The sequence below is a fragment of the Moschus berezovskii genome, chromosome 1 (genome assembly GCF_049115385.1).
Source record: "Moschus berezovskii isolate FMDL1 chromosome 1, NW_MosBer_1.0, whole genome shotgun sequence".
In the NCBI taxonomy this organism is placed as follows: Eukaryota; Metazoa; Chordata; class Mammalia; order Artiodactyla; family Moschidae; genus Moschus; species Moschus berezovskii.
Window position 1 is genome coordinate 34,192,687 of NC_142460.1, and position 24,535 is coordinate 34,217,221.

Genomic DNA, 24,535 nt, shown 5'->3' on the forward strand with positions numbered 1-24,535 from the left:
ATGTAAGAAAATTGAAATTGTATCAAGTATCTTCTCCAACCACAACACTACAAGGCTAGATATCAATTACATGAAAAAAAAAAAAAAACTGTAAGAAACAAACACATGGAAATTAAACAAAATGTTTCTAAATAATGAACAGGTTATGAAGAAATCAAAAGGGAAATCAAAATTTTCCAGAAACAAATGACAATGAAAACATAATAACTCAAAACCTAGAGAATACAGCAAAAGCAGCTCTAGGACAGAAGTATACAGAATACAATCCTACCTCTAGAAACAAGAAAAATACCGAATAGACAACCTAACTTTACACCTGAAACAACTGGAAAAAGAACAAAAAACCCCAAAATTAGAAGGAAATAAATCATAAAGATCAGAGCAAAAATAAGAGAAAAAGCAATGGAAGAAACACTAGTAAAGATTAATAAAATGAAAAGCTGGTTCTTTGAAAAGATAAAATTGACAAACCTTCGGCCACATTCATCAAGAAAAAAAGAGAAAAATCAGATCAAGAAAATTAGAAATGAAAAAGGAAAGGTTAAAATAGACAATACAGAAATGCAAAGGATTATAAGAGACTATTATGAACAACTATATGGCAATAAAATGGATAACCTGGAAGAAATGGACAGATTCTTAGAAAAGTTCAATCTTCGAAGCCGGAACCAGGAAGAAATAGAAATTATGAAAAACCCAATTATAAGCACTGAAATTGATTCTGTGATCAAAAATCTCCCAAAAAACTAAAGCCCATCCTGTTAAGATGGCTTCGCAGGAAAATTCTATCAAACATTTAGAGAAGAGCTAATGCCTATCCTTCTAAAGCTCTTTCAAAAAATTGCAGAGAAAGGAATACTTCCAAACTCATTCTATGAGACCACCATCACCTGATACAAAAAACAAAACAACACACAAAAAAGAAAACTACAGGCCAATACCACTGATGAACATAGATGCAAAATTCCTCAACAAACTTTTAGCAAACAATTCAGCAACACATCAAAAACTCATACACCATGATCAAGTTGGGTTTATTCAAAGAATGCAAGGATTCTTCAATATACACAAATCAATCAGTGTGATACACCATGTTAACACATTGAAAGATAAAAACCATATGATAATCTCAATAGATGCAGAAAAAGCCTTTGACAAAATTCAGTACCTATTTATATTTAAAACTTTTCAAAAAATGGTCATAGAAGGGACCTACCTCAACATAGTAAAGGCCATATATGATACTGCAGCAGCTGCTAAGTCGCTTCAGTCATGTCCGATTCTGTGCGACCCCATAGACGCCAGCCCACCAGGCTCCCCCGTCCCTGGGATTCTCCAGGCAAGAACACTGGAGTGGGTTGCCATTTCCTTCTCCAATGCATGAAAGTGAAAAGTGAAAGTGAAGCCGCTCAGGCATGTCTGACTCTTAGCAGCTCCATGGCCTGCAGCCTACCAGGCTCCTCCATCCATGGGATTTTCCAGGCAATAGTACCGGAGTGGATTACCATTGCGTTCTCCCATATATGATAAGCCTACAGCAAACATTATTCTCAATGTTGAAAAACTGAAAGCACTCCCTCTAAGATCAGGAGCGAGAAAAGTGTGTCCATTTTTATCACTACTATTCAACATAGTTTTGGAAGTCCTAGCTATAGCAATCAGAGAAGAAAAAGAAATAAAAGGAATCCAGATCGGAAAAGTATAATTAAAGCACTCACTGTTTGCAGACAACATGATACTGTACGCAAAAAACCCTAAAGATACTATCAAAAAATTACTAGAGCCAATCAGTGAATTTAGCAAAGTCACAGGATACAAAATCAATACACAGAAATCACTTGCATTTCTATATGCTAACAATCAGAAAGAGAAATTAAGGAATCAATCCCATTCACCATTGCAACAAAGAGAATTAAATATCTAGGAATAAACTTATCTAAGGAGACAAAAGAACTGTACACGGAAAATTATGTCACTGATGAAAGAAATCAAAGATGATATTAACAGATGAAGAGATATCCCATGTTTCTGGATAGGAAGAATCAATTTTGTGAAAATGACTATACTACTAAATGAAACCTACAGATTCAATGCGATCTCTACCAAATTACCAATGGCATTTTTCAAGGAACTGGAACAAAAATTTTCACAATTCAGATGGAAACACAAAAGACCCCGAATAGCCAAAGCAGTCTTGAGAAAGAAGAATGAAGCTGGAGGAATCAACCTTCCTGACTTCATATTGTACTACAAAGCTACAGTCATCAAGACAGTATGGTACTGGCACAAAAACAGAAATATAGACAAATGGAGCAAGATAGAAAGCCCCCAAAATAAACCCATACACCTATGGGTACCTTATTTTTGACAAAGGCGGCAAGAACATACAACAGGTCAAAGACAGGCTCTTAAATAAACGGTGCTGGGAAAATTGGAAAGCTACATGTAAAAGAATGCAATTAGGACACTTCTTAACACCATACACAAAGATAAAACTCAAAATTGATTAAAGATCTAAATGTAAGACCATAAACTATAAAACTCTAAAGGAAAACATAGGCAGAACATTTGATGATATAAATCAAAGCAAGATCCTCTATGACCCACCTCCTAGAGTAATGGAAATAAAAACAAAATTAAACAAGTGGGACCTGATTAAACTTCAAAGCTTTTGCACAGCAAAGGAAACTATAAGCAAGGTGAAAAGACATCACACAGAATGGGAGAAAATAATAGTAAATGAAACAGCTGAAAAAGAATTAATTTACAAAATATACAAGGAGCCCACACAACTCAATCAAAGAGTGGGGAAAAGACCTAAACAAACATTTCTCCAAAGAAGACATACAGATGGCTGTCAAACACAAGAAAAGATGCTCAATATCACTCATTATTAGACAAATGCAAATCAAAATTACAATGAGATATCACCTCACACCTGTCAGAATGGCCATCGTCAAAAACTCTACACACAATAAATGCTGGAGAGGGTGTGGAGAAAAGGGAATGTTGTTATACTTCTGGTGGGAATGTAAATTGATCCAGCCACTATGAAAGATGGTATGCTAAGTCGCTTCAGTCGTGTCCGACTCTGTGCAACCCCATAGACGGCAGCCCACCAGGCTCCGCCGTCCCTGGGATTCTCCAGGCAAGAACACTGGAGTGGGTTGCCATTTCCTTCTCCAATGCATGAAAGTGAAAAGTGAAACTGAAGTTGCTCAGTTGCGACCCCATGGACTGCAGCCCACCAGGCTCCTCCGTCCATGGGATTTTCCAGGCAAAAGTACTGGAGTGGGGTGCCATTGCCTTCTCCTATGAAAGATGGTATAGATGTTCCTTAAAAAACTAGGAATAATACCACCATATGGCCCAGCAATCCCACTCCTAGGCATATATCTTGAGGTAACCAAAATTGAAAAAGACACATGTATCCCATTGTTCATTGCAGCACCATTTACAAAAGCTAGAACATGGAAGAAACCTAGATGTCCATCAACAGATGATGGATAAAAATATTGTCATACATATGCACAATGGTATATTAGTCATAGAAAGGAATGAATTTGAGTCAGTTCTAAAGAGGTGGATGAACCTAGAGCCTATTATACAGAGTGGAATAAGTCAGAAAGAGAAAGATAAATATTATATACTAATGCATATATATAAAATCTAGAAAAAATGGTACTGAAGAATTTATTTGCAGGGCAGCAGTGGAGAAACAGACAGAGAATAGACTTATGGACATGGGAAGAGGGGAGGAGAGGGTGAGATATATGGAAACAGTAACATGGAAACTTACATCACCATATGTAAAATAGATAGCCCATAGGAATTTGCTGTATGGCTCAGGAAACTCAAACGGGCTCTGTATCAACCCAGATGGGTGGGATGGGGAGGGAGATGGGAGGGAGTTTTAAGAGGGAGAAGATATATGTATAACTACGACTGAGGTTTGACAGAAAAAGCCAATTCATGTTGAGATTTGACAGAAAACAACAAAATTCTGTAAACCAATTATCCTTCAATTAAAAAAATCAATAAATTTTTAAAAATGTACTTATTATATGTTTTTGAATTCAGCAGCTCCATAAACAATAAGGGACCTTACAAAAGTTGATTATTTTACATTTTTGAGATAAAATTATAAGTGCCTTGAGGGAAATACTGCTCTATTAGATCTGTTAGTATTCTAAGCATAACACAGTATGAAAAATATAGCCAGCACATCTCCTTTAAATGTTTAATAAATATATAAAGACAATACAAAATAACACTGAAACCACAGTCAAAAACATTCAGTTGAATTACCAATATATTGATATGTTAATTTAAAAATCTATTGGAGATGACCACCACTGGGGAGTATAAGATGTCCGATGTGTACTCAGGGAAGTGATTTCAGACACACACCTAGGTCAGACAGTATTTAAATTGCTTAAGTAGGAAAAAGCCACTGTCACTGCATGTGTCTGCTTTTCTGTGTTAACAAAAGACTCTAAAATCTCAGGGCTTAACAATGTGCTTTATTTCTTATCAATGGTATGTGTTTGCACCTGCAGATCAGCTGTGACTCAGCTCCACACAGCTTCTTCACGATGTTGTAGGTAAAGAAGTCCCTATTACAGTCATGCTACCTTCATGGTTTCCCTTGTGGCTCAGCTGGTAAAGAATCTGCCTGCAATGCGGGAGACCTGGATTCAATCCCTGGGTTGGGAAGATCCCCTGGAGAAAGGAAAGGCTATATACTCCAGTATTCTGGCCTGGAGAATTCCATGGACTGTATGGTCCATGGGGTTGCAAAGAACCAGACAAGACCGAGAGACTTTCACTTAGCTTCATGGCAGGAGGAAAGCCCAAGAGAAGTAACGTGTGATTCTTCTTGAAGCTTCATTTCAGTACAGCGTATATTCAGTCAGTTCAGTTCAGTCGCTCAGTCGTGTCCAACTCTCCGCGACCCCATGAATCACAGCACGCCAGGCCTCCCTGTCCATCACCAACTCCCGGAGTTCACTCAAACTCATGTCCACAGAATCGGTGATGCCATCCAGCCATCTCATTCTCTGTCGTCCCCTTCTCCTCCCGCCCCCAACCTTTCCCAGCATCAGAGTCTTTTCCAGTGAGTCAACTCGTCGCATGAGGTGGCCAAAGTATTGCAGTTTCAGCTTTAGCATCAGTCCCTCCAATGAACACCCAGGATCAATCTCCCTTAGAATGGACTGGTTGGATCTCCTTGTGGTACAAGTGTATATTACATTTTCTTATATTCCCATAGCCAGGGAAAGTCACATCATCAGTTGGGTTTAGTTGCTTAAACCTTCCACTAGAAGCACCACACTTCACATGGCAATGAGCAGTGGTGTATAACCTCTTAAAGGGAGGTGAGATAAAGACTTGAGAAAAACTATACATAGGTATTGAGAAATATAGTAAGAAATTCATAGAGGGAGTTAAGAAAAAAAAAAGATCCTTAATATTTGGTATTGCTGGCCTTATAAACCAACAAGGATATCTTTTAACTAATTGTTAATGTGTTGGAAGAGAAAAAAAAAATGCAAGGGAAAATCTGCAGAGTCAACATCAGAGCAAAGAAAAGATTTTCCAGAACCAGAACTTGGCAAGAAATCAGTGCATGCGAAGAAATTATTGACTGGAGTATTTGGTTGGAACTTCAATATACTTTGAGGTGAAAGGAGTTGAAAGAGGTCCACAATGAATTTTATCAGGGACAAAATAATTTTACCAATGATAAAAATTAGTAGCAAATAAGAGAGGCATGCATTATAAATTGGAGAGAAAATGTATATAATTCATCAAATACTATAACTGAACAAAAATAAGATAATGTGGATAAAATGAGTGTCTTTATTTTATAACTTATTTATGCAACTTCAGAGTTTTCATTGAAACAACTTCAAGGGATTTAATAACAGATAAATAATAAAGGATAGTTTTAGAGAGGGATCAAGCTTTAAAAGGAGCTGGTAAGCAGGGAAAGAGTCAATAAGACTGGAGAAGAATAATTTTTCTGACTCTATATAAAGGCAAAATGTGAGAGAAAAGCACAGTCATCAGGTGACATTAGTCAATGCATTCCTTGACAGGGTCCAGCTGAATCATTCAGAAGATAAATAAATCAATTTATTTATTGATTATGATTTTGATTGGTTGATTTTGTGAACACTTATTTTGGAAAACAGTTGTTCCAGGAATTCTAAGATATGGGAGCTTGTGACCATAATAGGGAAAAATGATTAATAAGAAGAATTGGAGATAAAGTGATGCTCAAGCAAAGAAGGTCAGATTATCATGTGAGAAGAAAAGTAGGATGTGGAAGGAGGGTGATTAATTTCGAGGAGAGTGATGCAGTCAGTGTGATGCAGTCACAAAAGGATATTACATCCATGATTGATGTGAACTGCACAAAAGAACACATGTATTCTTTTGTGTCCAGTATTTATCTCTTTACAAGCCTGGAAATAATAAGTATAGATAAAGAAATACGCATTCCAGTTTGAATGTAGATCACGATAAACTTGATGATTCAAACTTTGTTAATTGGACCCACTCATACCCAAATAATCTTTCCTTTAAAATAAATGTCATCACATTCAAACTATCACAGACAATCTATTGCAGAAATAGAACATTCATAAATGTACTAAAAGAAATTACAATAGCAGAATTGGTAATAAAAGCTTAATAGGCTATATCTTCCAGATGACATTTCCTTCTGATCATAAGTCTCAAAATAGTGTTTTAGTATAAAAATATATGCATAATATTAACATATGTGCTCAGTTTCTCAGTCATGTCCAGCTCTTTGCAGTCCCATGGACTGTATGAAGCCTGCCAGGCTCCTCTATCCATAAAATTTTCCAGGCAAGAATACTGGTGTGGGTTTCCATTTCTTACTTTAGAATTTTACATAAAGATACATAAATAACATGGGCTTCCCAGGTGGCTCATTGGTAAAAAAAAAAAAAAAAAAAAAAAAAAATTCACCTGCCAACACAGAAGCTTCAGGAGATATAGGTTCAATCCTTGGGTCTGGAAGATTTCCTGGAAGAGGAAAGGGTAACCCACTCCAGTATATTTGCTGGGATAACCCCATGGACAGAGGCATCAGGTGGGCTACAGTTTGTGGTGTCGCAAAGAGTCAGACACGACTAAGTATCAGCACACACACACACATATATAACATACAATCATAGTACATATTTATATAGTGCTTCCTATAAACTTAGTCCTTTTAAAAAACTTTACATGTATTAACTAATATTATAACCCCATTTTCATAAGAATATACTAAACATAAGGTCTTGCCCATGACAAAAACCCACAAAATTTCATACCTTAAATTCTTTCAGAAACAAAGCACGGTAGACAGTTAAGTCAACAAATTAAGAAACTAAATAGCCACTTAAGTTACCTTTACTGATTATATATAATAAAGAGAGAAAGGTATTAGAAATGCTCATAAATAAAAATACAAAAATATAGATATATATTAATATATATAGATACAAACATAATACACATATCCATATTTAAACATATTATTCTTCATCTTCACTAAAATCTTCCTCAAGTTAAAGGTCAAAACCTCTACTGACTGTAGTAGTCTCAACAAATAACAGATTTTGCACATCAAAAAAATTTTAAAAAGGCTCTGAAAATCTTCTCTTGAAAGGCCTGGCACTTTGGCCTCACCCTAGAGCATGTGCAGTTTCTACCTACTTCCCTAGTTTCTACCTGGTCTATTCCATTATTTTATCCATGAAATTGAAAGTGAAAATGCCAGTCACTCAGTTGTGTTTGACTCTTTGTGACTGCATGGACTGCAGCCTGCCAGGCTTCTCTGTCCATGGAATTTTCTAGGCAAGAATACTGGAAGGGGTAGCCATTTCCTTCTCCAGGAGATCCTTCCAACCCAGGGAGGGAACCTAGGTCTCCTGAATATCAATTAATTATAGACTTACAGAAGAAAAGAAAAAAATCAGTAATTCAATTTTCTTTTTATCTTTCAGCATGAAATCTGTGGTTAAAACTTTTACTCTAGGAAAGGAAAAACCAAATAACTCTTTTTTATCTAATCCTGGTGTTGTTTCCCCATCTCTTCAAAAAAAGGCAGAGAGATAGCTCATGGTGGAAGGGGCATAGGATAGGGAAGAAGACATTGATTAATTTTTCAGTCTCCCACTCCCAAGTGATAGAAAACTCATGGCTAACTCTTTAAATTCATATTTTGTCCATTCCAAAAGGAACAAGTTACATTTTGGTTATAGATTATGTGATTATGGTTATTTCTAACTCAGTTTAAAAGACCTGAATTTGTTCAGAAGAACAAATCAAAGTGCATTTGTATAGTGTTACTAATAGAATTTCCATTTGGCTAAAGCACAGGTTACCCAGACTGAATGATTAGGGAAGGTAGCTGATGATCATACACAACTTCCTATGCCATGAAGAGTGCTTCTGATTTTGTCTTGAAAGTAAAGGGAAATACTGATAATTTTAAGTATTGGAAGGTTGGTAAGATAGAAAAGTTGAAATTTTAAGATTAAGAGCAGAGAAAACAACTTGTGGTCACTCAAGGAAAAAAAAAAAATTGGAGAAAGGGCAGCACTCTTATGGAAACCAAGACCGGAAAAGTAATGTATATTTCATAGATGTTAAACAAATACAGTGTGTACCTTGGTGACCCATTAGATTATCAAAGTGGAAATAATTAGGATAACATTAACATATTACTGGCCTCACAGAATAGTATGTTAATACAAGCAGGCAGTATACTAAAAGAAGCCAAATTTGGAGGAAGAGATGTCATCTTGACGTCAAAAATTTAGTTATTAATGTCCATTAAGATTTCAAAGGGTAACAATGCATTTAATTATTACATTAGGGAAAACCTGTAAATACTGTTAATTAGATTAGTTTAAGCACATAACCCCGGTAATTTAGAAGCAAAATCTAATATCGTACTTTACTATATTTCATTTGACATTCTTTCAACAACTATAAAACCAGCAAAAGGCAACTACTCCCTTATAGACTCTTTGTAAAAGAAGATAACAATATTAAATAAGTCACAGATCTTGCCCTTGAGGGGCTTTCCAAGTGGTGCTAGTGGTAAAGAACCTGCCTGCCAATTAAGGAGACATAAGAGACGAGGGTTCAATCCCTGAAGTGGGAAGATCCTTTAGAGGAGGGCATGCCAAACCACAATCTATTCCAGTACTCTTGTCTAGAGAATCTCATGGTTAGAGATGACTGGTGGGCTACAGTCCATAGGGTTGCAAACAGACACAACTGAAGCAATTTAGCATGCATGCTAGCCCTTGATGTTATTGTGCAGCAACAGAAGCTATATTATAGGTGTCATCTTCCTTCAGGGATATCAGAGGTTTATTAGTCTTAAGTGCTCAGTTCCCCTTTTAATAAAAATATTGCTAAATGCAAGAATAAAATACATACAAATTATTCTCTGCTTACCATTAACAATAACAATGATATCACGGAAGTCAATTTCTCCCCTAGCCTCCACTCTTCCTTCACACCTGTATATACCTTCATCACTTTTATTGATGTTGAGAATCTGCAGATTATTGTTGGCTAACATAGCAAACCGATCTGGAAAGTAAGCAAAGAGGAGGAAATGATATCAGTAATTGAAGGCAGAGTCCAGCATGCTCTAAACTGCTAAGTATTAAAATATGGCACTTGTCTGACACTATCCAACTTTTCATCAACAAACAAATTCCAATTTGAAAGTAAAATGTAATTTCATGACTTCAATTTTTCCACTCTACAACTGCCTTGTTACACCTTTTTGTGAAAATACATTCAAGAGTTTATTTCCACATAAAATGTTTAAGCTATTATTTTCCCCTTGGTACTTTGAGTGCAGAAGAGATACAAAAAGAACAAAGCTGAGGGATTAGATATTACAGACAAGAAGATATTTTGACTGCAAATATGTAGCAACTTGGGGATGGAAATGGGTTAGAGAATTGATTGAATATCCTTCCTCACACAATAATTAAACCAATAACTGCACATATCCTGAGGAGGCAGCTAAATATATAACAATGTTCAAGTCATATAGAGGACCTATAAAATGATCATATCTCAGATTTACTTGAAAGATTTTTTTCTAAATGCAAGATAATCCATTTTAGGAAGGAATAGATTAGAATTCATGACTTTTATCTCAAGATTCCACTTTATGTGTGATTCCACTTTATATGCACATGCATACATACATAAAGAGCTGTTATAGGGCATGCATTAGGTGATTGAAATAATATGGCTAGCCTAAGCAGCATCTCATCCTGACCGTATTTTCCATAATACCTGGTCTTAAGTTTTACTTATCATAATTTTGTAGCAGTCTTAAGAACTTTTCCCTTGTTATCAAGTAAAGAACATTATTATATCCTGTTCTATTTTGAAACATGTTATAAAGGCAATATCCTAAATTTCATTAATTAATCCATAGATAACATCAGACATGATGTTTGCCAAGTACTGTATTTGAGCACATTGGTGGATAAGAGAAACACATCCTTGCCCCCCTTGGACCTTTTGGTAAGGTAGAAATATCTTTAAGATACCCACCTATGGATATCTATTGTTAAAGAGTACTTCTGGGGGCTCTTCCAGTATTTATTACTCTTCCCCTATTTGCTGGCTTAATAGAAATGTTAGGACAAACAAAGAAGTCACATGAGAAAGTAGTTTCCCAGCATCCCTCAACCTGGATCACTGAATGAATGCAATGGATACAATTCTTGCCTCTCATCCTACAACCCATTGGACTTCACATAAGTAAGAAACTGCTTTGATATGAAGCCATTCATATTTGGGGCTCATTTTTCATAGCAATTCCTTAAGTTATAGTAGAAGTTTGGGCTTTAAATACAAATAAGGAAATTATTAGACTATATTAACACAGGTAAGAATGTGGTAATTGATTGTCTAAAAGACAGGTAGTAAGGAATGACAGTTTGGAGATTCTGAAGCTGTTCAGAGAGATAATACCAATCATTAAGCTACATATACATAATTTTCAGTTCAGAAGGTTTAAACTTTCCCAAAATACCTATTTCATATTTTGGTTGACCTTGAGATGACATACAGATGCTTTTTCCTGGGAAATTTTCTCACCAAAGAAGAGACTGGAGAGAAAGAAAGGCAATCGGCAGGAAATATGACTTATAGTAAGGACTGGAGGAACTCAGAACTCCTAAAACTTCATGATATTGCAAAGCAAATTTAAAAAATATTCTATTCAAGTGTGTTGCTGGAAATTAGAATGAGAACTATATAAAATAGATGTTAATGACCCAGACAACCACAATGGTGTGATCACTCACCTTGAGCAAGACAGCCAAGAATGTGAAGTCAAGTGGGCCTTAGGAAGCATCACTACGAAAAAAGCTAGTGGATGTGATGGAATTCCAGCTGAACTATTTCAAACCCTAAAAGATGATGCTGTGAAAATGCTGCACTCAATGTGCCAGCAAATTTGGAAAACTCAGCTGTGGCCACAGGACTGGAAAAGGTTAGTTTTCATTCCAATTCCAAAGAAAGACAATGACAAAGAATGCTCAAACTACCACAGAATTGCACTCTTCTCACACGTTAGCAAAGGAAAGCTCAAAATTCTCTAAGCCAGGCTTCAACAGTACATGAACTGTGAACTCCCAGATGTTCAACCTGGATTTAGAAAAGGCAGAGGAATGAAAGATCAAATTGCACGCTAGCAAAGGAAAGCTCAAAATTCTCCAAGCCAGGCTTCAACAGTACATGAACTGTGAACTCCCAGATGTTCAACCTGGATTTAGAAAAGGCAGAGGAATGAGAGATCAAATTGCCAGCATCTGTTGGATCATAGGAAAAGTAAGAGAATTTCAGAAAAACATCTGCATCACTGATTATGCTAAAACCTTTGACTATGTGGAACACAATAAACTATGGAAAATTCTTAAAGAGATGGGAATACCAGACCACCTTACCTGGCTCCATAGAAATCTGTACACAGGTCAAGAAGCAACAGTTAGAACCAGACATGGGACAATGGACTGGTTCCAAATAGGGAAAGGAGTATGTCAAGGCTGTTTATTGTCACCCTGCTTATTTACTTAAATGCAGAGTATATCAAGCAAAATGCTGAGCTGGATGAAGCACAAGCTAGAATCAAGATTGTGGGAGAAATATTAATAACCTCAGATATGTAAAATGACACCACCCTTATGGCAGAAAGCAACAAGGAACTAAAGAAACTCTTAATGAAAGTGAAAGAGGAGAGTGAAAAAGCTGGTCTACAATTTAACATTCAAAAAACTAAGATCATGGCATCCGGTCCCATCACTTCACGCCAAATAGTTGGGGAAACAATGGAAACAGTGACAGACTTGATTTTCTTGGACTCCAAAATCACTGCAGATGGTGACTGCAGCCATGAAATTAAAAGACGTTTGCGCCTTGGAAGAAAAGCTATGACCAACCTAGACAGCATATTAAAAGGCAGAAACATTACTTTGCCAACAAAGGTCCATCTAGTCAAAGCTATGGTTTCTCCAGTGGTCATGTATGGATGTGAGAGTTGGACAATAAAGAAAACTGAGTGCCATAGAATTGATGCTTTTGAACTGTAAAGTTGGAGAAGATTCTTTGAGAGTCCCTTGGACTGCAAGGATATCAGACCATTCAATCCTAAAGGAAATCAGTCCTGACTATTCATTGGAAGGACAAATGATGAAGCTAAAGCTCCAATATTTTGACCACTTGTTGCAAAGAGCCTACTCATTAGAAAAGACCCTGATTCTGGGAAAGATTGAAGGCAGGAGGAGAAGGGGATGGCAGAGGATGAGATGGTTGGATATTACCAACTTGATGGACGTGAGTCTGAGCAAGCTCTGGAATTTGGTGATGGACAGGGAAGCCTGGCATGCTGCAGTCCATGTGGTCATAAAGAGTCAGACACTGAGTGACTGAACTGAACTGAACAAAAGATGTCTGAAGAAAGCACTACTTGAGTTATTCATGCGTAACTGGATATTGGGAGTATTTAACTATTAAAGATGATCTATATATTTCATTTACAGGTATCCAAACATTCATTATTGCAGAAATAAAGGAAATCATAATACTCAATAAGGTGTCTGCTTTATGTTTCTTTAAGCAGGTTATTTTATAAGTTCCCTTTTTTTCTCATTCTACAACTGAGTAGTTTGCCACATCTATCTACTCTTCAATCAATATTTTGATGATTCACAATTTTTCTTCAGACCAGATGATTCCTGTGATTCCAGAATTGTTTGAGTCATCTAGATATATACACTTAGAAAAGCTGTAAATAATTCAATTTCAGTATGTGTAAAATTTGGGTATCTCCACCTAAAATTCCTCCCCATCTCTGTCTTTAGAGGTCTTTACCTTGAGCTAGATGCCCAAGGCAAATTCTTTGCATCATCTTTGATTCCTCCAGTACCCTCAATCTGCATATCCAATTAAACCCATATCCTATCACTTCTCCCTTTATCACTTCTTAGTCTAAAATTTCCTTTTTCCTCAGCAGTTATTTCATTCAGATTTGAACAATTCTCATTGCCTGAAGCATTGCCTTGACTCTCATCCAATCCATTTTCCTCACTGAAGCACTAATGTCCTTCTCAATGCATACTAGCTCATGTCACTGTCTTAATCAAAACCCTCTAGTCATGTCACCTTTGGATAAATTCTAAAAGCCTCAATAGAGACATCAAGGCCATGTTGAAATGGCTCAACCTTCTCTTACAGTTTCCTTTCCTATTAGTCTTTATTTACAAGTCCTAGTTGAATTTATCTGTTATACATATTCTAGTTGCACTTATTTGTAAACTTTAGTTATAATGAACTTAATTCAGTTCTGGAACATGCCACTCATGCTTTCACCTCTGAGGCACTGCATATGGTGTTCTCTCCATTTGAAAAGTCCCCACCAGTCTTTAGCTGGTTAATCCCTTTTCATCTTTAAAGGTTGCTTTTCACTGTCAGCAGGCATTCTGGATCCTTGCCTCTGCCCTAACTGATTCAAGGGCTCTTTTCTTACCATCCTCTATCACCGCACTTTCCTTATCATATGCCTCAACACTCTTGTTTTCACAATTTATCCACTGATAAATACTAAAGTATTAACATATTGAGGGCAATAGACTAGTTCATCTTTTTGACTATGAATCACCATCACTTAGGACAATAGATGAAACATAATAGGTGCAAAATAACTGTTGAATGACTTTTTAATAATACACTGGGAGTAGATTTCATTTTTTTTTCTGAGCAAGATGATTTCATCCATAGCTTTTGATGCAAAAATGGTACTTCATCAGAAAATGTTCAAAGCCTTTAGGAAGTTTCAGAGATAGCTTTCACAATGGCTAAGATTGAATGGGCAACTCTAATAGCATACCCTTCCATCAGGGTTGACACTAAAAGTCAAGATATTCAACTTTCTAACAAAATGTCACACTATCACTTTACTACACAAATGTTTGGCTTCTCCAGCATATGGATTTCTTTCAACAAACAACATGGAACACCCTCACTTCAAGTAGTCTATGGAAGTATCACTTCTGCATATTTGTCAAACAGCTGCTGTCAAAAGCATGGTTAATAGATCAACATTTCCAAACCTTCATTGTTTCATATGGAACCTTTAAACTTTATTCCTGTGCCATGTTAAGGCTTCAGAAAGTTATCTGGACACATTGCATTATTCTAAATCCCCATAAATGTTCCGTTTATGATTATAAATCTAAATTTATTTCATTGGTTTTATTAAAGGAACCATACATATATAAAAATCTGAAGAATATTACTTCTTATAAATTCACTATAAATGTAAACACTGTTCATTAATGAAGTATGTGGCAAGTTTCTTATATATTAAAAGATTAGAAAAGTGTGTCCATCTTCACAATTCCTTTACATCCCAAAGTAAAAACAAATTTTACAATTTTTAAAAAAAATTCTACATTGTTTTCCATGAAACTCAGTGGTAAGTTTCTATGTTTAACTTATGTACAAGAAATAACAACTCAATGAGAAGGAACAAGAAAAATAGACATTATTTACTGAGTATCTGATATAAAGTTAAATATTTCATCATTCACTTAACAAATATTTAATGTCTGTTTTATTTAAAATTCTAAACATTGTTCAAAATGCATATAATAGGGGATATATATATATATACACACACACACACATATATATGCATGGAGCAAGGAGATCCAACGAGTCAATCCTATAAGAAATCAATCCTGAGTATTCATTAAAAGGACTAATGTTAAAGCTAAAGCTGATGCAAAGAGCCAACTCATTGGAAAAGACCCTGATGCTGGGAAAGACTGAAGGCACGAAGAGAAGGGGACAACAGAGGATGAGACGGTTGTATGGCATCACCGACTCAATGGACATAAGTTTCCGCAAACTCTGTGAGACAGTGAAGGACAGGGAATCTGGCATGCTGCAGTCCATGGGGTTACAAAGAATCAGACACGACTTAATTACTGAATAACAATGGTGGCTGATTCACATCGTGTGTAAGGCAGAAACCAACATAACAATGTAAAGTAATTACCCTCCAACTAAAAAATATTTTAAAAATTTTATAAAAGGATATGATAATTTATTATTTAAGATTAAGAATATGAATTAGGTATAGAGAAGTTGGAAAAGCTGTTCAAAGCTTTCAGTTCAGTCACTCAATCCTGTCTGGCTCTTTGCGACCCCAGGGACTGTAGCACGCCAGGCCTCCCTGTCCATCACCAACTCCCAGAGCCTATTCAAACTCATGTCCACCATGTCGGTGATGCCATCCAACCATCTTATCCTCTGTCATCCCCTTCTCCTACCACCTTCAATCTTTCCCAGAGTCAGGGTCTTTTCTACTGAGTTGGTTCTTTGAATCAGGTGGCCAAAGTATTGGATTTCAGCTTCAGCATCAGTCCTTCCAATGAACACTCAGGACTGATCTCCTTTAGGATTGACAGGCTGTATCTCCTTGAAGGCCAAGGGGCTCTCAAGAGTCTTCTCCAACACCACAGTTCAAAAGCCAAGGAAAGTGTGGAGCCATGATGGAATTCCAGCCTCACATCATTTCATCATGGGGTACTGGGGAAATGTATAAGCATAGCATAGAAGCATCAGCCCTCCATCAGTAGTATATTTGACCATCAATCTTCGCTTTGAGGCTTTTCTTTTATGTGTATTAAAAAAAAAACTCATTTTCAAAACCTTATATAATTAAAATGTACCATATAAATATGTACACTTGAAGCCTAAGATTAAGTAATCTGAAAATGTTTAGACATTGTCATTTAACTGCTATAAAAATATTGCTTTCTTTATTATTGAGGAAAAAAAGCAGAAAATATACAGTTTACTCATGCAATTTCATTAGTAAAATCTAAAACAGTTATCTGAAAATAAACATATGTCTCATTGACTTGTGACAATAGAAAAAACAGCTTTGGTCAGTAACTAACAAGCAGTGAAAATGCCACACCCAGAAAAGTTCTCTAAAATTAAAAAATAAATTGACAATAGTGATCATGAAATATTCTCTGTACATATTCAAAACCAGAAACTATCTGCTTTCTTTCCTTTATGCTATAGAAGTTTCATTTCTTAGAAACATAAAACAAAGTCATCCAAGATAGAAAGTACTGAATATTTAAAAAAATTCAATTATTTTGTACCTCTCTGCAATGCAGGTGCAAGGAAAAATATTCTAAATTGAAAATACTCCTAATTCACAATGGTAAAATAGCATAATGTAAGCAAATTATGCATTCAATTTCAGATGTCATATTATTCTGGAATTTTAGCTCAGTCTGAATCAAAATCATGAAGACAATTGGAATGAATGTACTTTTCTTATAATTATCCACATGCAATTTACCATAATATTTAGAATATATAGGTATCTTTGAAAGAACAGTGCCAGAAAAACTAATAGGACCCATTTAGATATATTTTCAGCTTACATATAATAAGCCTATGGGATCAAGTCTGAATTATAAAATGTAGAATTTCAATAGATCAGGATAGATTCCTTTACTGATTCAGTTCAGTTCAGTTCAGTTCAGTCGCTCAGTCGTGTCCGACTCTCCGCGACCCCATGAATCACAGCACGCCAGGCCTCCCTGTCCATCACCAACTCCCGGAGTACACTCAAACTCATGTCCACAGAGTCGGTGATGCCATCCAGCCATCTCATTCTCCGTCGTCCCCTTCTCCTCCCGCCCCCAACCTTTCCCAGCATCAGAGTCTTTTCCAGTGAGTCAACTCGTCTCATGAGGTGGCCAAAGTATTGGAGTTTCAGCTTTAGCATCAGTCCCTCCAATGAACATCCAGGATTGATCTCCTTTAGAATGGACTGGTTGGATCTCCTTGCAGTATAAGGGACTCTCAAGAGTCTTCTCCAACACCACAGTTCAAAAGCATCGATTCTTCGGCGATCAGCTTTCTTCACAGTCCAACTCTCACATCCATACATGACCACGGGAAAAACCATTGCCTTGACTAGACGGACCTTGGTCGGCAAAGTAATGTCTCTGCTTTTTAATATACTATCAAGGTTGGTCATAGCTTTCCTTCCAAGGAGCAAGCGTCTTTTAATTTCATGGCTGCAATCAGCATCTGCAGTGATTTTGGAGCCCAAAAAAACAAAGTCTGACACTGTTTCCACTGTTTTTCCATCTATTTCCCATGAAGTGATGGGACCAGATGCCATGATCTTTGTTTTCTGAATGTTGAGCTTCAAGCCAACCTTTTCACTCTCCTCTTTCACTTTCATCAAGAGGCTTTTGAGTTCCTCTTCACTTTCTGCCATAAGGGTAGTGTCATCTGCATATCTGAGGTGATTGATATTTCTCCCAGCACTCTTGATTCCAGCTTGTGCTTCTTCCAGCCCAGCGTTCCTCATGATGTACTCTGCATAGAAGTTAAATAAGCAAGGTGACAATATACAACCTTGACGCACTCCTTTTCCTATTTGGAACCAGTCTGTTGTTCCATGACCGGTTCTAACTGTTGCTTCCTGACCTGCATACAGGTTTCTCAAGAGGCAGGTCAGGTGGTCTGGGATTCCCATCTCTTTCAGAATGTTCCACAGTTTATTGTGATCCACACAGTCAAAGGCTTTGGCATAGTCAATGAAGCAGAAATAGATGTTTTTCTGAAACTCTCTTGCTTTCTCCATGATCCAGCGGATGTTGGCAATTTGATCTCTGGTGCCTCTGCCTTTTCTAAAACCTGCTTGAACATCTGGGAGTTCACGGTTTACATACTGCTGAAGCCTGGCTTGGAGGATTTTGAGCATGACTTTACTAGCGTGTGAGATGAGTGCAATTGTGCGGTAGTTTGAGCATTCTTTGGCATTGCCTTTCTTTGGGATTGGAATGAAGACTGACCTCTTCCAGTCCTGTGGCCACTGCTGAGTTTTCCAAATCTGCTGGCATATTGAGTGCAGCACTTTCACAGCATCATCTTTCAAGACTTTACTGATTCAGTATCCTTGAACTTGGGCTTTCCTGGTGGCTCAAATGGAAAGGAATCTGCCTGCAATGCAGGAGACCCCTGTTCCATTGAGGAAGATGCTCACTCAGGGAATGGCAACCCACTATCTAGTACTCTTGCCTGGAGAATTCCATGGATGGAAAGCCTGGCAGGCCACAGTCCACAGGTCACAAAGAGTTGGACACTACTGAGTGACTATCACTTTCACATTCTTGAACTGTTGGTATATAAATTTTTCTTGACTAGAGCAGGGGTCAGGAAACTTTTTCTGTCATCTCCAGAAAGTAACCATTGTAGGCCAAACCATCTGTGTCACAGTTGCTCAACTTTGTTCCAAAGTAGCCATAGACCATATGTAATGATTGGGTTTGGCTGCATCTCCATAACACCTCAATAAAACAGCAGAGGGGTTGAACTGAGCCTAGGGCCATAGTTTCCCAACCCCTAGTTTAGAGCTCTGATGTTCCCTAAACAGTTGTTTGATACTTAGGGTCAATCCAATTGCTATATTTACTCAAGCAGATTCAGTCTTCTTAAAAAAAAATGCAATATTGTTAGAACATATAACTTAGGGAGTTACCAAAATACTAACTGTCGGATATAGTGGTGACTTCCTCATTATGATATAACCAGCTGACGACAGGTGCGGGTGAGCTGCTGACTCGGCAAACCACTTCTGCATTCTCTCCTTGTTTGAACTCTTGAGGAGATACCACTTCTCTGAAAGTGAGTTTTTCTGTATAAGAAAGTAAAACAAACCAAAGAAGTATTATTGCTCATTCCCCAATAACATATTTCAGAATCCTTGTTTATGGATGCTGTAATAAAATAATTAGGTAAATCTAGATCATTTAATGGAGAAGGCACTGGCGACCCACTCTTGCCTGGAAAATCCCATGGATGGAGGAGCCTGGTAGGCTGCAGTCCACGGGGTCTCTAGGAGTCAGACACGACTGAGCAACTTCACTTTCACTTTTCCCTTTCATGCACTGGATAAGGAAATGGCAACCCACTCCAGTGTTCTTGCCTGGAGAATCCCAGGGATGGGGGAGCCTGGTGGGCTGCTGACTATGGGGTCGCACAGAGTCGGATACGACTGATGTGACTTAGCAGCAGCCGATCATTTAAAACTTTACCAGACCATCTGATTCTCCTACCCAATAAATGCCAACCTCACTGAGAATAAAATCCAAAGTTTTTACAGTGCTATACAAGGTCCTATATGAACTGGAGTCTATCTTACAATTTTTGATCCCGATTTTTCTTCTCTCCTCCTCATCTCTACTCCAGGCAGTTCTTTGAACACTTCAGATTTGTTCTCAATCTGGGACATTTACACTCTCTTAAATTCCATCAAATTTTTGCCCAGTCTCCACATACAAAATAGTCATCACCCTCTACTTTTAAACTACTTAATTTCCTCCCTATAGAATTCTATAGCATTTATATCTTGCATTTATCCATTAGTTTTAGCTTACTTTTTGTCTTCTGCTTCTACCTACTAAAATGTTAGCACCAAGTGGCCAGTGACATTTTCTGTTTTAGTCACTAATGAGTCTTTAGGAATTAGAATATTGTCTGTCATATAGTAGACATCCATAAATGTATCAAATGAATGCATGGATATGGATATTTATTCTTAATGAGAAATTTTCACAAAAGTAATTCATTGTTCTTGCTTAGAAAAAAAAAACCTTTACAAATAAAACACCAGGAATTTTCCTTTGTATCATTTCAAATGACACTTCTTTCCAGATACTAGTCTATGAAATGATGTTTTCAATTTAGGTTTTTTTGTAATTTATGAAATTAGTACAGCCAATGGGCATATAAAGAAGTAAAACATCCTTCTTTGAGGAGTTCAGAAACTAAGAGGAGGGGAAAAAAGGTCAAATCAAGACAAACGAGGACAACAATATTCCAACAGATTGTCATCATTTTAAGAGGAAGTATTGCTATGGCACTCTTTTGGCCCTTTTTTCAATACAGCTGTAAGGAAGACATAACTTATGTGTTTGCATTCTAAAACTTTTATAGTTTTTCACTGGTATAAATACTAACTACCACAAATTAATTGCAAGGTAATATTCTAGGCACATTGAGCATGAATTAATGTAGTCCTCAAAGCAACTCTACGTATGCTGTACGTATTACTATTATACCCATTTTATAAATGGAAATTGAAAACAGAGAGGGTGCCCAATTACTCAGGACCACAGAAGTAAGTGATGGAACCTGGTTTCAAAACCAGGGAATCAATGATCTTCAGTTTTCCTAAACAGGTTAAGGATTCCTAAAAGTAGAAATGAGGAAAAGTCAGAAAATGAAGTGTTAAGTATAGAAAACCTTGTTAATGAAAACACCTGGAGCTAAGAATCTGGTTAGAAATTATTCTTCTTTATATGAGTTTTCAACTTTTTCTCTATCTAAAGTCTGTCAACTGATCCTTCCCCAGTTCTCATTCGAGACTGGTCACTGCTTTCATCCAGGTAAATTTTCTCTAGTCATGAGATTTTTAAGTGAGAAAAGCATTCCCAATAAGTTATGTAACACTAAATAAACTGTTATCTATTACCTAACAGATTCTTAATGGCGTCAGAAAACTAAAACATTTTCATCTATATTATTTACCCAATAGAACTGGCTCCATCTATATATTTATAATCCACTGTAACCTATTATCTATCTTATTTTCGAGATGTACTATGGTAAAATATAAATAAGCTGATATCTGTAAAAGTCTTATTATTACATTGTCCAGCACAAAGTTAGTCCTCAATGAGTACTAGCTTCTATTGTTAAGTGCATTTTAATTTGAATTTTCTATAAGAATGTATAATTTCAATCAATAAAACATAAATACATGACTTACGGTAAATTTCCAAAACGACTGTAGCTTCTTGTGTCTGTCCTTTGGCATCTGTTGCTTGGCAGCGATATATCCCTGCATCTTCTATATTTGCATTGTAGATGGTTAATCTTGATCTAATACCTTCCTTTTGCACTGATACCCTCTGTGTTGAAATTATTTTCTCCCCTTGAGGATTATACCAATCTATGCTCTCAGGTTCACCAATTGCTGCAGAGAGACATAGAAATGTTTGAAAATATGTTTCAAGTGTTTGTTTTGATACTGGCATTTACTATTATGTAACAACTTTAACAATTTAGAAAAAAACATAAACAGAAGACTGAAAATCTGAAAATCTTACAAAATTGAAAGTAAACACAAATGCTAGCACACATGTTCATCCTTATTTATCCAACACTGAGGATTAAATCTCGTCTGAGTAAGCAAAACCCATAGGAAATGGGTTTTCCAGTTTGGTGTTTAAGCTATAGTAAGAGCAAACTTTGGGGCTTCTCAGATGGCTCAGTGCTAAAGAATCTGCCTGCAATGGAGGAGTTGAGGGTTCAATCCCTGGGTCAGGAAGAATCCCTAGAGGAGGGCATGGCAACCCACTCCAGTTTTCTTGCCTGGAGAATCCCATGGACAGAGAAGCCTGGAGGGATATAGTCCATAGGGGTGCAAACAATCAGACACTACTGAAGCGACTTAGCACTTCCACAGTGTAAACTTTATCACAGTGATCTATGGATTATTATTATTATACCTAAGTACTGAAAATGGCTTGGCAACTGAGTCCAAATAACATTCCATTTGATAGACATGTGTGTGCCTATTTGCGTCTGACTCTTTAAGACCCCATGGTCTGTAGCCCACCAGGCTCCTCTGTCTATGGTATTTCCCAGGCAAGAATAACGGAGTAGGTTGCCATTTCCTTCTCCAGAGGCCCTTCCCAACCCAGTAACTGAACCTGCATCTCCTGTGTCTCCTGTATTGGCAGGCGGATTGTTTACCCACTGAGCCATCTCCAGTAGACATAATCTAAATTGAAACACGATTATGAACATACTTTCATCTGCTCAATTCTTTCGGATAGAGTCAGGAAATAGCATTCTCCCCACCATACAGCAGAGCTCATAAAAATGTAAATCTTCTATAAAATAAACTTTGGCTTTTGTTAACAGAATTTTGAATTAATCTCTCAAGTTGTTAAACTTGTATAGATAAGGCCAATGACTATTTTCCAAATGAATCCCTAATCTTCTCTTTTCCCAACTGAAATGAGTAATTTCATCAGATGATTCTAAAACTGTTAACTATTTAATCATATGATAATTAGAATGTATTGAAACGATACTTATGGTGGTAGGCAATTACAGCCAAATCATTACAGGGTAAACATTTAAGTTTTCCAATGCAGAATCTAGGTTATTATCCTCTTCGTAAAAGCTGAAGCTTCCCATGTTTACTTTTAGACACCAAAAGGATGTATTTCACCTAATTGCTTGTGAGATAATTTGTGGAAGCAGCATGCACTATTAACTCAAAAGTATCAGGGAAAAATGCATAAAGTTAACTAACATCTTTTGGGACCTTTTTGAAGAAAATTGTTCCCTCTCATTCTCTTTTTCCCCAAAAAATGGCTTTAGAAACAAATTATCTTCCTTCTTATATCAAATTAGACATGATGAAGAAAAAAGTATGAAAGAAGTTTAGTTAAATCGTGAATGATCTTAGTTATATTCAGTTTTTCTAAACAGAACCATAAAACCATAGTAGTTACAGGATAACTCATTTGGGGGAGGTATTTGCTTTAATTCCCTCTTCTTCCATCACGAAGTTACAAAGGAATCATTTAAATGTGCATTACTTTAAATTTGAGAAATACAAAATCCTCATTTTATACAGTAAATTATATAGGATATTTCTGTGAAATATTTTGGACATTTTCATTCTTAATGATATGGAAAAAATTCATTATCATGGAACGTTTATTCTGGATTTTCATAGTGCAATCATAATTTTGTTTTTTTGACAAATCCGATAAATAGTAATTCCCAATAAAAATGTCCATGTTATATTGCTGATAATACTGGGCTATTGGGAAAATTAATAAGTAGAACTAAATTTATTTTCCTAAAAAGGTAATATAAAAATTCATATATGTGACACATTTGTGCTTATTTCTGTGAGGATATGACTGAGCTCAGCTGAGTCTTGGGACCTGGAACCCTTTCACTGAAATGCTCGCACCTGAAAAAATGTCTCCTAGAACAACAGAATACAAAGAAACTATAAGGGACTAAAAATAACTACAAGCATGTGCAGTTGCAGCAAACTGTGAACAACAAGATGCATAAAGGCCAAATCCAACTGCTACTTGTGAGGGAGCAAATGCAGAGTACTACACAGGACACTTCACAGTGTACCACCCAGGCGACCTCTCCACAGTGACCCAGTGATTCACACCTAGCCTCAAACCATTTAAAGGACCAGCTCACCCCACCTCAGAAAGCAAGCAAGGAAACCGGTCGCTCGTTTTCATATCCTAGTGTGTAGCAGAATTAGGGATAAAGCCCTGTCTGAATTTCTCATCTGGCCTCTTACCAATTTCTATTGATTAAAGAGTCAAAAAATCCGGTTCCATAACATGTCACCTTCTAGTTCAATCTGAAGACATACTTATTTAATGCAGTTTTAGATGTCTCAGTGCAGGAAATTTTAGAATCATATCAACATATCACCACTGTGATAGAAAAATATATACAAGTGTTCTGATTTGTATAGGCTTCCCACATCTTCATTTTTAGATTTTTGCTTTACTACTGTGTTTAAGATAAATAAGGCTACTTCCAGGACAACAGTATAGCTCTTGGTTAATTGTCTTTATACAAAAGGAAAAAAAAAGTGCTTTATTATTTTGCCTATTACTAAGAGCCAAACAGTACCACTGGATGATGTTAATTCATACTCTTAAATTATGTATTAATTTAATTTATGAATTATTTACAGAGGCAATACATCATATGATTTATATTATAAAGATAATGCAAATCCAAGAAAATAATACAATGGATTGCATTTTTAAGTTCATAAAGATAATGCAAATCCAAGAAT

General features: G+C 36.6%; 1 protein-coding gene across 2 annotated transcripts in view; it reads right to left on the reverse strand.

Moving 5' to 3' along the window:
- The window catches only part of NCAM2 (neural cell adhesion molecule 2), a 579,580-nt gene that overhangs the window by 223,784 nt on the left and 331,261 nt on the right, over nt 1-24,535 (reverse strand). For both annotated transcript variants that reach the window (XM_055421878.2, XM_055421887.2), the window contains exons 3-5: nt 21,443-21,649; nt 19,163-19,306; nt 9,493-9,630 (exon numbers count right to left, since the gene is read on the reverse strand). In XM_055421878.2, the coding sequence (XP_055277853.1) occupies nt 9,493-9,630; nt 19,163-19,306; nt 21,443-21,649 (489 nt within the window). The remainder of the gene's footprint in view (nt 1-9,492; nt 9,631-19,162; nt 19,307-21,442; nt 21,650-24,535) is intronic.